The sequence below is a fragment of the Crocuta crocuta genome, unplaced genomic scaffold, assembly GCF_008692635.1.
Source record: "Crocuta crocuta isolate KB4526 unplaced genomic scaffold, BGI_CrCroc_1.0 scaffold113, whole genome shotgun sequence".
NCBI classification, from domain to species: Eukaryota; Metazoa; Chordata; class Mammalia; order Carnivora; family Hyaenidae; genus Crocuta; species Crocuta crocuta.
The window spans coordinates 5,881,983-5,894,696 of NW_027530368.1; the positions used below are offsets into that span (position 1 = coordinate 5,881,983).

The 12,714-nt window shown below is 43.4% G+C and overlaps 1 protein-coding gene across 3 annotated transcripts in view; it reads right to left on the reverse strand.

Annotated features, from left to right (window-relative positions):
• Positions 1-309: 309 nt before the first annotated feature.
• Positions 310-12,714, reverse strand: part of ARHGAP25 (Rho GTPase activating protein 25) — a 92,069-nt gene continuing 79,664 nt past the window's right edge. For all 3 annotated transcript variants that reach the window (XM_077766378.1, XM_077766380.1, XM_077766381.1), the window contains 5 exons: positions 11,036-11,109; positions 9,433-9,554; positions 8,414-8,610; positions 5,340-5,872; positions 310-2,300 (listed from right to left, as the gene is read on the reverse strand). In XM_077766378.1, coding sequence (XP_077622504.1) covers positions 2,093-2,300; positions 5,340-5,872; positions 8,414-8,610; positions 9,433-9,554; positions 11,036-11,109 — 1,134 coding nt within the window. In that variant the 3' untranslated portion in view covers positions 310-2,092. The remainder of the gene's footprint in view (positions 2,301-5,339; positions 5,873-8,413; positions 8,611-9,432; positions 9,555-11,035; positions 11,110-12,714) is intronic.

Genomic DNA, 12,714 nt, shown 5'->3' on the forward strand with positions numbered 1-12,714 from the left:
CAGCCCTTCTACTCAGCCTGAGCTCTTGCTCCCAGGCCCAGCAAGGTCCTGTAACACGGACCTGCAAACAAACAACTTCAAGACCTCTTCTTTCCACCTTCAAACAAATGCTCCCTTTAGAATCATGAAGCAGGCTACTTTCAGACTCAGCTCTGTTTCAAACACTTAAAGAGTCAGGGTGAGGAATCCATGGGAGAAAAAGAGCACCTGCTTGGCAAAATTGCAGACTCTCATCAGTGTAAATTAGTGTTCAATAACTGTTTCTCTGCTTGACACTCTGTAATTTAAAAATAAGTAAACCACAGGAAATCAAATGTTTTATTGCTTTACTTAATGATGTTCCAAATCAACCCCCTTCCCCACTCCGATCTTGCATTAGCAGGTGTCTAAGAGAACATGCTAGGTCTTGTCTCTGCCCTTCATCAGTCTGGTGACTGGTGACGGGAAAAACAGGACCTGAGTAGTGGGACTGAGCAACACTGAGGTCCCTGTGTGTACCTCTTACTCTGTGGCTAATGTGTCATGGCCACAGGCAGGGGTGCGGGGTGGGAAATAACAAAGAGAAGAGGAGGAAAAGTGAGAAAACAAAGGAGAAAAAGGAATAATGGAGGAGACACGCTGGGAAGACTAAACTCTCACTGCAGTCACCATGGATATCAAACCTCTGATGGATTTGAAACCATGGATTTCAAAACTCTGATGAAGCCACGTGGCTTCAAGAGTTCAGGTCAATGTATGACAGCAATGGGATGACATGTGTGAAGATAGCACAGGTAACACTTGCTGGGAAATCAAGCCAGTGGCCCCCAAAGCTGAAAGTGCATTTGAGGACATCTATTTGTCTGTGTTTTGATCTCACTTACTCAATGTCTGTCCGGTATGTGTTTTAATGACTTACATGATATAACAATGTAGCAATACATGTACATAATTTGTAAGTAAAAAAATACATTAGGAGGGTGTCTGCTCCAATATTTTCTACTAGTGGAGTGCATAGTCAAAAGAGCTTGAAGACCACTTAGCCAGGACAATGACAAAAGCGATTAAAGCCTCCACTACCCTTCCTATCGAGGCTTGGGACCTCACCAGGACCCTCTGCCCATCTGGCTTCACTGCAGGAGGAAAAGTCAGCTGTCTGCCAGGAAGGCTCCTTTCCTAGCGACTCTCTAGTGCCTCGTGTCCCTTTTAAGAGTGAAATCACTTGCATTTTGGTGAGACAGAAAACATATTATTAGGACTATTACTATCTAAAACTCCCAACCATCCTCTGGGGAAGTCACATCACGCTGAGAAGGCCTCTCTCTGTTCAGAAGCCCACCATACACAACTGTGGCCATGGAAAGGCAGTGGAATCGAGCCCGTGCCCTGCTCACCAAGCCGTGTGTGGGGAGAGGGGTGTGTCTGCCTCAAGGAAGGGGCACCTTTCACTAAGGCTCACAAAGGTGTTTGTATTACCAACAGCCCCGTTCTCATAAATACAAGTTTATTGCTTGTTTTGTCTTAGTCTAATAATAATTTTGAGTTTCCAACCCCTGGAAAGTGTGCATCATGGAGGGGGCGGCAGAATGGGGCTCCGGTCAGCAGGTGCAGCCCCCCAAAACACAGCTCACCATAGGTGAACACAAGAAAGCTAAGGATCATTTTCTGCCCCTGTGTCTCAGGGACAACACGAGGCCATCTAGATGAATTGTTCCACAAAGAAAAAAAAAAAAAGAACTAATGCCTCAGTCCACCTTCGGTTGTGGCCAGCGTGTTGCGTAGGTCCTTGGGATGTGGCCTGCCTCAAATGTCTCCGCTGGACATAGTCACCAGTCATGCAAGGTTCCGTTTCACTCAGCCTGAGACCACGGTGGAATGATGCAATCCTTTTGAATACAGCCACAGGGGGCCATAGATGTCCCCACATGTCCCTGCTCACCCTCATCTTCCTGCAAACTCCATTGATTTATTTTACTGGGAAATGTAATGTTTCCCCACAAAATGTCTTCTTCTTCCTCATAGGAAGTAATTTTGCTTCTCAGTCAGCAGGTAGCACCGAGAAAGGGAGCGTGTCGGGTGGGCCTCTGCGGGCTGTCTCTGGTTGCTGAGACCCTCAAGCATCGGCCTTGGGCTCTTTCATTGATTTGACAAATTCCTTGACTTCTTCTTCCAGGGCCTTGTTCCTCCTCTCAACATCCTCCCGGGAGCGTTCCACATTGCGGAGGCTGATTTCCAAGGCTGCAAATTTCTTCTTCTCCTTCTCCAGCTCTTCATTGAGCCTCACCACCTTGGCCCAGACATCATAATTTTCCTTCTCAAGGCTACAAGGAAGAAAATAGCAGAATGAAAGAACAGCGCATGACCTCTAGACTCTTCTTTCACCCTTGCTCACAACACCCTCCGTCCATTTTCCTTTCTACATCACAAGACCTAGATCCAACCTGAACCTCTTATTAAGGTTCCACCGCCCTGCCCCAACACACACACACACAGACTTCCCAGTAAACCTAAATTCCCACGGCATGTCTGAACCTCTCTTTTGTCATTTCACACCATCTTGTGACATCTCTTGTGTTGTTGCTTTTCATGTAGTTCTATATTTTGTATCTTCCATCAGATAATAAAGTCTTTGAAAGAAGGGACCACCTTGAATATGTGTATATTTTCACCTCCACAGCACTTTGCACATGTCCTGCTCAACAGAAATGTTAATTGACTGCTGAGGGCCCATATTCCAGATTCCCGATACCTCTGCACACACAAGGGTCTGCTCATCCTGCTTCCATGGAGAGTACCTGTGCCATCTCGTATCAAGGCCGCCTCGGGGTGGAGATTAGGAGAAGTGTGGGGAACTGCCTTTTGGAAGCAGACGTCCTGACACCCCCACCCCTACTTTTGAATCTGCTCCACGTGAAGAATCTGTTGGGTTCCTGAATTCCCAGAATTTTCACTGTTATTGGCCCAAATCTTAGTCTAGGTCCCAGATGCTCCCTGCTTTGCCAGGCTATGCTGAATTAGCTCCTAGGAATGAGAATAGAATGCCATTTTTAAGCCCAAAGAGGAAATTTCAGGACTGTGGGGAAATTGCATGATTTGAACTTTGCTTCAGAATTCCATTCTGTGAGATGCTGCCTTTCTGCCCCCACCTCCTCCTCTAAATGGCATAATTTGTATAGAAACTTGAGCTCCCATTTGAGCACAGACTGGCTTCTATCTTCAGGGGCTTTGGCCCATTCTACATGTAACAGCCCATCTTTGGAGCCTTTCCCACCCCTGCCTATCTCTTCCTACAGATAAACTAGTCTCATTCCTTCTATGAGGACTACTATACATATATAAAACTACAAATCCAGTTTTCTTCTCAGAGTTTACTCTTGCTTTGGGAGAAATCTCAACTGAGAGAATACTGCCAGATTTTGACCTCTGATTCCAGTGGAGAGGTAGAATCTGAGTGGGCTCAGGAGCCTGACTGACTCAGGTTCAAATACCAGCCCCACTGATGATTAGTTGTGTGACCCTGAGGAATTTTTTAATACTTCTTGAGCCTCCATTTCTTCTAGAAAATGGGGATATTATCTATTTTGCAGGACTGCTGTGGCGATTATATGAGAAGGAGTGTCTGGAGCACAAAGTTCAGTGCAGGCACTATGGACTGTTAACTCTCCCTCTGTTGAAGATGGAGGATCCTTCTGATGGGTGAATTCAGAGGACTTGGTTCCATTCAGAAGGAACAGCCCCTTCATGGAAGCTGGTCTTTCTCTACCCTGTCAGTGACATTCACGTCAGAGTGCAGTGGGAAACTTCTCTGGGGCTGCTTCCCTCAGAGTCAAGATGGCACATGAGTGTTGGAGGCCTATGAATGATTGACTTCAGGATATTAGACAGATGACCTCCATTTTGCTTTTAGTTAGACAGTCCTCTATGTAGGGAACAAAGAATGAGGGCTCACAAAAGCCTTCCCTTCATGTACTTGAGTCTCAATGGATTGAAAAATACTCATGATTGCGAAAACGCTACTAGTTCATATTTCATTGTCATGATTAATATGGGCTAAGCTGCATTGAGCTTTCCTCTCATGAAAAGTCAGTGGTGTGAAAAAGATTTCAAGAAAGTAGTTTATTGGGGTGCCTGGGTGTCTCAGTTGGTTGAGCGTCCAACTTCAGCTCAGGTCATGATCTCTTAGTTCATGGGTTCGAGCCCTGCGTCGGGCTCTGTGCTGACAGCTAGCTCAGAGCCTGGAGTATGTCTTCGGATTCTGTATCTCCCTCTCTCTCTGACCGTCCCCTGCTCATGCTGTCTCTATCTCTCTCTCAAAAATAAATAAAACATTAAAAAGAAAGAAAGAAAGTAGTTTATCTACCCAAGAGAGCAAATTGTGTCCAAGCATCTTAGGGATGTGCAAGAAATTGTGGCATGAGTTGCCTCACTGGCCTTCCATTCACCACTGCGGCCTGCACTCAGTGGGAAGTCAGTAATTCAGTGAAGCTTTAGCCAGGTAGGTCTTCCTAGAAGCTCTGCCCCACACAGGCTTTAAGGTGGCTGGCAAGGCCCCCTGCACTTGTCTGCGCTCTCTCCTTTCAGTTACTCCCTGCTTCTCCAGCTCACCACAGCTCTTCCTGTGCATGAACACACCATACCTGCTCCCTTCCATGGCCTCTGAACCTTTGCTTCTCCCTGTCTGGCCTGATCTTCCCTAATATGTGGACCTGACTCATTCCCTCTTCTCTTCAGCCCTTTACTTTGATGCCAATTTCTCAGTGAAGCCTTCCTGACCACCTTATTTAACATAACAACCCCCTTCTTGAACCCTTCTCCAACCTCCTGCCCTACTTTATTTTTCTCCATTGCATGTTCTACCATCTGACATAGCATATATTTTAATTACTTGGATATATTCTGTCAGTTCATGATGGAAGGAAAGTTCTATAAGCACAGGAACTTAGGTCTGTTTTGTTCAGCGCTGTTCCCCAATAGCCGTGATCGTGTCTGGCACATAGGAGGTGCTCAATAAGTATTTTCAGAATGGAGGTATTACATTATTATGAACAAAATTTAAAGTTCCTCTTCATTCATTAGAGCATGCCGATCCTTAAGGAACAACTATTTGGAAATGGTTGCTTAAATTGTGTAATCTACATACTTAACTTTTCATGAATTTAAACTAAATAGAGTTTTCACTAATTTGGTCATCTCATTACTCCCTTTACCTCTTTCTGTAATTAAGCCCAACTGCTATAGATTAGTGTGTTTTCTAAACTAAAGCTTTCTAGCATCACTTCTTTGGCAGATGAGAACAGTCCCTGTTGCTTCTGAAGATGGAAGCTGAGTGGCTGCCCACGACCCCTCTGCATATGACTTACTTTTTGATCTGTTCTTCATACGTTTGCTTCTGTGTTTCTATTTCCTTTTGCAGCTCCTGGACCGCCCTCTGCAAGGATTCAAGTTCCTCTTCTCCAGAGTTCTTTTTTCTAGGCCCAGTTTCAGAGTTTGGGCTGGCAAGAGTTTCTCTCTTGGAGTCACAAGCATGGGAAGAGACGGCAGCTGTCACATCCCCAGGAGCCCCAGGAGGGGCAGGGACATTATCATATGTGGAAGTCCGCTGGGAGTCAGAAAAGTGGGACACACCTTGAGACATCGTTCTCCGGTGCCCTTCCCCTGCCTTTACCTCTGAAGAGGATGACCAGAACTCGTTCTTAAAGATCTCCACCTTGTTGCTGTTGGCACCTTGAAACGCTGATGTCAAGAAGCATTTCCGATTAGGGAGCGTCTGAGTCCTTTTTCTCGACTGCAGCTTCCAATCTCCTACCTTTTCCCTGGGGGCTTTACTGCTCTCTTCCAGATACCCATCACTCGGCTGTTGTCCAGTGGGGCTGCCTGTGTCTGAGTCGCTGGTCTAGAAGAAAATGGCCACGGATATCACATGGGTTTTTTCCCACACGCATCATGTTCCCAAGATAAGGATTAGCGACTTGGAAGTATCTCCTGGCTGCACACCTGTGAAACTCTTAATTAGAAGACCATCTCTTAATTCATCACATTAGTTGATAATCTGTGTGGTGTTTTTCCAGAAAGATATTGCACTTAAAAGGAACTCATGCTCTCAAATCAATGGTTATTAGTGGTTAAGAGAGTCTTAAACTAGGATTTTTTCATAGCTTTAGGATGAGGAGATCTTTCTGACTGGAACTTAAAATCCAAATGGCATAAAATACAAGTCTGATAAATTCACCCCACACGGGTTTCCATGACCCCCCAAATTAAAAAAATAAAACAGGGAAATTGCATGTAAAATCAAAAATGAAATTACAAACTAGCAAAAATACAACACATATCACAGGCAACAAGCTACTCTTTCTAATATATAAAGTTCATAAAAGTTGAGAAGGAAAAGACCAACAACCAACATAAGTCTGGACAAAAGACAAGATCAGACGGTTCACAGAGGAAAAGGAAAATGCAACGAGCCTTTACACATAAGAAAAGATGTTCAGTTTCTGCCATTATCAAAGAAACCCAAATCAAAATTAAAATGACTGAATATCAGTTTTCATCTCTCAGATAGGACATGTCCCCAGATTTGAAAACACATTTTGCTGGTGAAACTGTAGGGAAACAGGTTCTGTTGTGCATTGCTGGTGGAAGCACAAAATGGCACAACCTCTATTTAACAATTTTAATAAAAATTACACACTAATCTACTTACTCTCTGATTCAGCAATCTCAACTCTGGGAATTTATCCTAGAAATACATCTCCTGAGTATAAAATGAAGCTTGGTCAAGATTATTCATTGCAGCCTTGCTTGTTGTACAAAGGAAGAAAATGACCTGTCAAATGAGAAACCTCTCCACGTATTGACATAAAAAGGTCTCCAGGATATACTCTAAAGTAGAAAGACGTAAGATATGAGTAGTGTGTGTGTGTGTGTGTGTGTGTGCGCGCGCACGCGCGCGCATGAGCATGCCTGTTTATGTGTATGTGTGTGGAGAGAGCAAGAGACAGTTACATTTGTATATAAAAAAGAAGTAAATAATTTACATTCATATCTGTTTATATTTGCATAGAGGAACACTGGGAGGTAAGTACAAAACTAATGTAGGTGGGGATGGGGTAGATGGAGATAGCAGAGGGAGCACGCTTTCTCAATCTATATCTTTTTCTCTTTTTTATTTTTTTAAACCATGCATGTATATATATTTTGAAATTAACCCAAAAAGAAAAAAAGAGAGAAAGAAAATGAATGAGCCCTAAAATCAGAAAATCAAGGCTCAACCTCTCCTTCTAATCCCTCTAGCTAATCACCAGCTTTTGCAACACCACCTGGAGTCAGAATCACCTGTGCCTCAAGGTGAGAACCAGAGCTAAATCCCATTCTTCAACATCCTAGTGCTGCTACCTTGGGCCAACTGGTCACCCTCATTGAGACTCAGCTCCTGAATGATAAAATGTGGATGATAAATTCTGCCCTACAGAGTTATGGTGAGAACCCCAGAAGTGACTTGTTTATGTTTCTCATCACAGTGCCTGCTCATCGCTACCCACAATGTTACAATAAATAGCAGAAACCTGTCAGGTGAGCCTAACAATGCCTACTCTCAAGGACCACTACAAAGACTTCATTACAGGAAGTATGAGCATTTCTAAATATTAATTCCATTTAAGAGTGTTAGGAAAATGCATTATGTACAGACACCATCTAAGAAAAATCAGTACCACTACCTACATTTTTTCCCAATACTTTCTTAATTATCCTCAGGATTAATACTACAGGCAACTGACATTACCGGGTTAATCAGAAATTTTAAATTCATTTCTTGGTCACACAGAAATAATCAAGCTGCTACATAAAGTTCATGTTTTTTCTAAAGTATTTGTCTCCATAAATATATAAAAATATCTGTAACTAGTCTACATTTCAGCGGCTGCAGAGTTTTTTGACATTGGGAACGTGAGCCCCAACACTTCAGTACAAATGGGGGGGTTGACATTGCTGAGACAGCTTATCAGGGAATGAGAAATATTACATGAACACATCACATACTCTGAGAAAGAAATCACGTTTCATGGATTAGCAGGAAACCAGTTCTCTCTGGACTTTCACCCGGAATTTTCAACAACTCTCGCTGAAACACTTACAATGTCATATGTAATTTCCCCTATTGAACTTCCCTGGACTGTGCTTGGAATGGCTTCCCTTTTTGACTGGGCTTTACTGAGCACACATGTCACTAACCCTACCTCCAGGATGCCAACAGAGACTAGATTTGAAAGAGACCAGGCTTTCAAGACATATTCAAATGGGTATGTACCATCTGTGCCCATTGTCACAGCATCATCTAAAACTCCCCACACTGCCACACAAGACCAGCTCTTACATGGAATGACTTGGGCTAAAGGAAGAGTCACATGGGAGAAGAAGGCTCTCTGCACCTTACCGTGTTACTAAAGCTGTCTGTCCTAGACACTGGGGGGTCTTCAGTAGCATCCCAGCCCACAGAGCTTCGAGCCACTGGAGCTTTCTTGGGGTCATTTTTCTGAGCAGGGGGTGACAGGGGTGTATCCTTGGACTTGGGGAAAAGAACTTCATGGTCTCTGATCATCATGGTCATCACTCTTTGGATTTGAGGAGTCCCTGAAAGAAAGAAGAAAGAGATCTGTAGAGCTGTACCATGGCAGGAGGCAGATAGTCCCAAGGGTCTCCACCATGGGATGTCTCTAAACTTGGCTCTAAAACCACAGAGTCCAAAAAAACCTCATTTTGCTCCTCATGGGACACTTCTAAATTGCCTGAGGTAGAAGATTGTGGTAGAAGAGAAGGGATAGAAGAAGGATATTGGAGTGGGAAAAAGAGGGTTATTTTCAGCCTAGATAGTCCTTTAGTCAGTCTTTGATCAGAAAATAGGCAATATAGTAGTAGAGAAAATGAAGGCTTCTTTCTCCCCTGATGTGGTCCTCCATATGACATCTGATTTCTTATTGTACTCTTAATAAACATGTGCCAGGACTCCTGTCTTCCTGAATCCATGGTAGACATCAATACTCTATGCCAGGACTTTCACTCACTGAATCAAGACACAGCCACAGAAGCCTTTTCAACACAGCTTTAGAGTAGCTGTTTTGTGAGTTGTCTTATAAAATCACACTTGGCTTTGTCCACTTTCTTGCAAACTTGCTTTCTCTGCCTAAGGCTATTTAAAAGTAATTATAGACTAAGAAATACCAGCTATTTTTGTGCTAGTCTATTGTACTGTGTGACCAGTGGGTAAATTTTGAATCTCTGCTCTGTTGTAATCTGGAAAATGGACATAATTCCTGCCCTGCTCCTTTCACAGAGCTATTTCACAATTTGGGCAAGGTATTCAACTGGAAATGCTTGACAATTTGCAGAGGGCACTTTGGTAGCTGTGTAATTGTCACTTCCTCTGCACTTGACTTCTCCAAAGGACTGCCTTACCTCTCATGATCACAGCAGGGTCTTCAACCTTCGACCTGATGAGATTCACACCAATCACAGTAGCCAGGTTATCCACACTCATCTTGTTAACACCACAGTTCAACTGGATTTCATGCAGGAACCTTTGGGCAGCCAGGAAATTCCATAGTAGGAAACAGGAAGTTGCCAGAAGAAAGCATTTCCAGGTATCAATGAGATCTCAGAGATGGATCTCACCTCCTTCCTTCTAGTCTCAGAAAGGGGACCAGTCTGCTCTGCCCACATGAGTTTAGCTTCACCTTGATTCAAGATCAAGGTAGAAGAGAAACAAAGAGAGGGCCTGTCCAGCTGCTGGTGATGGCATTGGGGCTAGGGGTGGGGTGTCAGCAGGAGGCAGGGTCCAATGCAGGGAGCTAAGAGGAAACTAGAAGGATTCAAATGGGTATCTGACTACCCTGAGTCCCAATTTCCTAGGCTTATCTTCCCGTCTCTCAGTACCCATCCCAACCAAGTTTCCAGAGGAGAAAACTTTCTCATGAGGAGATGTCACAGAGGGGAATCCATAATGACTCTTGTTCTCATCCTCTGATTACAGCACCAAGCTTCTCAACTTCTCAGTGGTCACTCAATAACTAGCAATGATTTTTAATTTTAATTCTACCCATTGGAGGCAAGAAGCTCTCCTCAGATTCACTATATTAAAAAAAAAAAAAAACCCTGAAAATATCAGCAAAGGAATTTCTACTCTCTCTAAAAACCATTTTTAAATGGATAGGCTGAAGCAACATAAAATTCCAAATTATCAAATAAATGGTGGTGTTTTCAAATGAGGAAACATTATGAAATATTACAGACTCATTTATAATCCTACTTTATGACAGACAGAAATGCTCACAATAATATTAAGCCCAAAACAGCAAGATACAAATATACACAAAAAATTGTTCCCCTATATTTATATTGATGTATGTAAAGATCTATCATAGAAATAAAAATGTGCAGAAGGAAACATGCCCAAGCAATAATAGTGATTTTTACTGAGTGAGGAAATGGCATTATTTTTATTTCCTATTTACAGTATGTTGTATTTTCCTGGTTTCCAAAGCATGCATCACCTTTATAGAAGCTACAACAAATTTTTTTAAATAAAAGACAAATTTCATCTGTCTGGCAAGAAGACCCAGACTCCCAGCTCAGACAGACCTGGGTCTATCTATGTGCTACTTGTTGCCACAGAGAAGGCACACAGGTCCTCAGAAAGGGAAGTAAGAAGCATGGCCTGGAATGACTCTAGGGCACTAAGTTATGGCCCAGAGTCAGGAAGATGGAAGATCATTCTAGAAACACTCATAAGGACCCTGGGTTTTCATACATGTCCCAGGACTCCAGGCAGCACTTGGGCAAGCCTGGAAGAGGAACATGTTCACTTAGTGTGCTGATCATATTTTCAGTGGATCTTTTCAATTATCTTGTGGACACAGGGAACGAATTCAGTGCTGTGTGAATACATTTGACCTTCCCAAAGTCTGGACCAGAAGCTCTGAGTTCACAGGGACACTCTTTCCTCTGCTAACCAGGGGCTTCTTTCTGATATGGCTGGAAACTGATACCAGGGGACTCCTACCTGCATATGTAGCTGAGGAGGTTATAGTTGTCTCGAGGAAGGATGGAGAGCTGCTTCACCAGCTCCTGCTGAGCCTAGGAAGAGAATTCGAAGACCCTAAATGAGCCTGCTCACTTGCCAGCAATGAGACTCTGGAACATAGTCTGGAACATAACTGATGTATCTGTGCAAAAAGCAACACTTTGTTTTTTGTTTTTTGGTTTTTGNCCTATATGTGCAAACATATGATATTTGTCCTTCTCTGCCTGACTTATTTCGCTCAGCATAACTATACCATGGAACACTACCTGGCAATGAGAAACAAAAAGCAACACTTTGGCAGTCACTCCTGTTCCCATAGTGTTGTGTGTTGTTTAAAAAGCTGTTTATGTCCAAATAATTATAAATTAATAGGAAGTTGCAAAAATAGTATGGAGAAGCTCACAGGGTTTTTACAGCACATTTCTTTATTTGTCTGTAATCACCCCCTCTTCCCCAACTCAGAGCCACTCTAAGGCAAGGACGATTTGACATCTCATACTCACATAACTGTTTGCTTAGTGAATGCTTGAGATATAACACTCCGGTAAAGAACTGGATCACAGCCAAATACCCCAGGTCACTTTAAAATTAGTGAGAGAAGAAGGAAGCTTCTGAGAAGGATTTTAAGCAATATGGCCTTGCTGAGATCTGCTGGGACACAGGACAATTGACCAATGATGGGGAAGGCAGGTAAAGGTTGGAATGTTCTACTTCTATGATGACCATGAATATTAGAGAAGAAAAAAATATGCCAGAGAGAGGAAGGACAGAGAGCTTTCCTTTAGTTTTTTTTTTTAATTTTTAAAATCTTTATTTTTTTTTTTTTTGAGAGAGAGAGACAGAGCATGAGCAGAGGAGGGGCAGAGAGAGAGGGAGACACAGAATCTGAAGCAGGCTCCAGGCTCTCAGCTGTCAGCACAGAGCCCAAAGAGGGACTTGAACTCACAGACCGCAAGATCATGACCTGAGCCAAAGTTGGATATTCAACTGACTGAGGCACCCAGGCATCCCAGGACAGAGAGCTTTTCTTAGTTCTTTTCAACTGCAGCTGCCTGTAGGGTCATTAGTCACTGTCAGTGACATCATGATCATGCCAGTTAACATGAGACATGCAGACTCCCACACACCTGAACAGCTCCTCCTGCTGAAAACACATCCTATGGCCGGTCAGTCTGCATGCAGTGACTTGGTACAGAACCTCTGTATCTAGAATACCTGCTTCATATTGGGATTCCCTTCTCCAGTTTAACGAGTGAATTCTTTGTAAAGGTTGCTATAGACTCACTGCTCCCAGCTACCACTCCTGCCACATTTTCACCATTGAGGGAGGCTGTAGTCCCTCTGCCCTGCCCAGATGTGCATTACCACGGATCAGAAACCCAAGTATGTTGGGGGGGTGTCTGGGTGGCTCAGTCAGTTAAGCGTCCGACTTCAGCTCAGGTCATGATCTCACGGTTTGTGGGTTCGAGCCCTGACATCTCAGAGCCTGGAGCCTTCTTCAGATTCTGTGTCTCTGTTTCTCTCTGCTCCTCACCCGCTTACGCTCTCTTTCTCCCTCTCTCTCGAAAATAAATAAACATTTAAAAAAACTTGTTTTAAAAGAAACCCAAATATTTTGAGATGGAGAAAAGTTGGGAGAAGCAGGTGTGAAGCGAGTA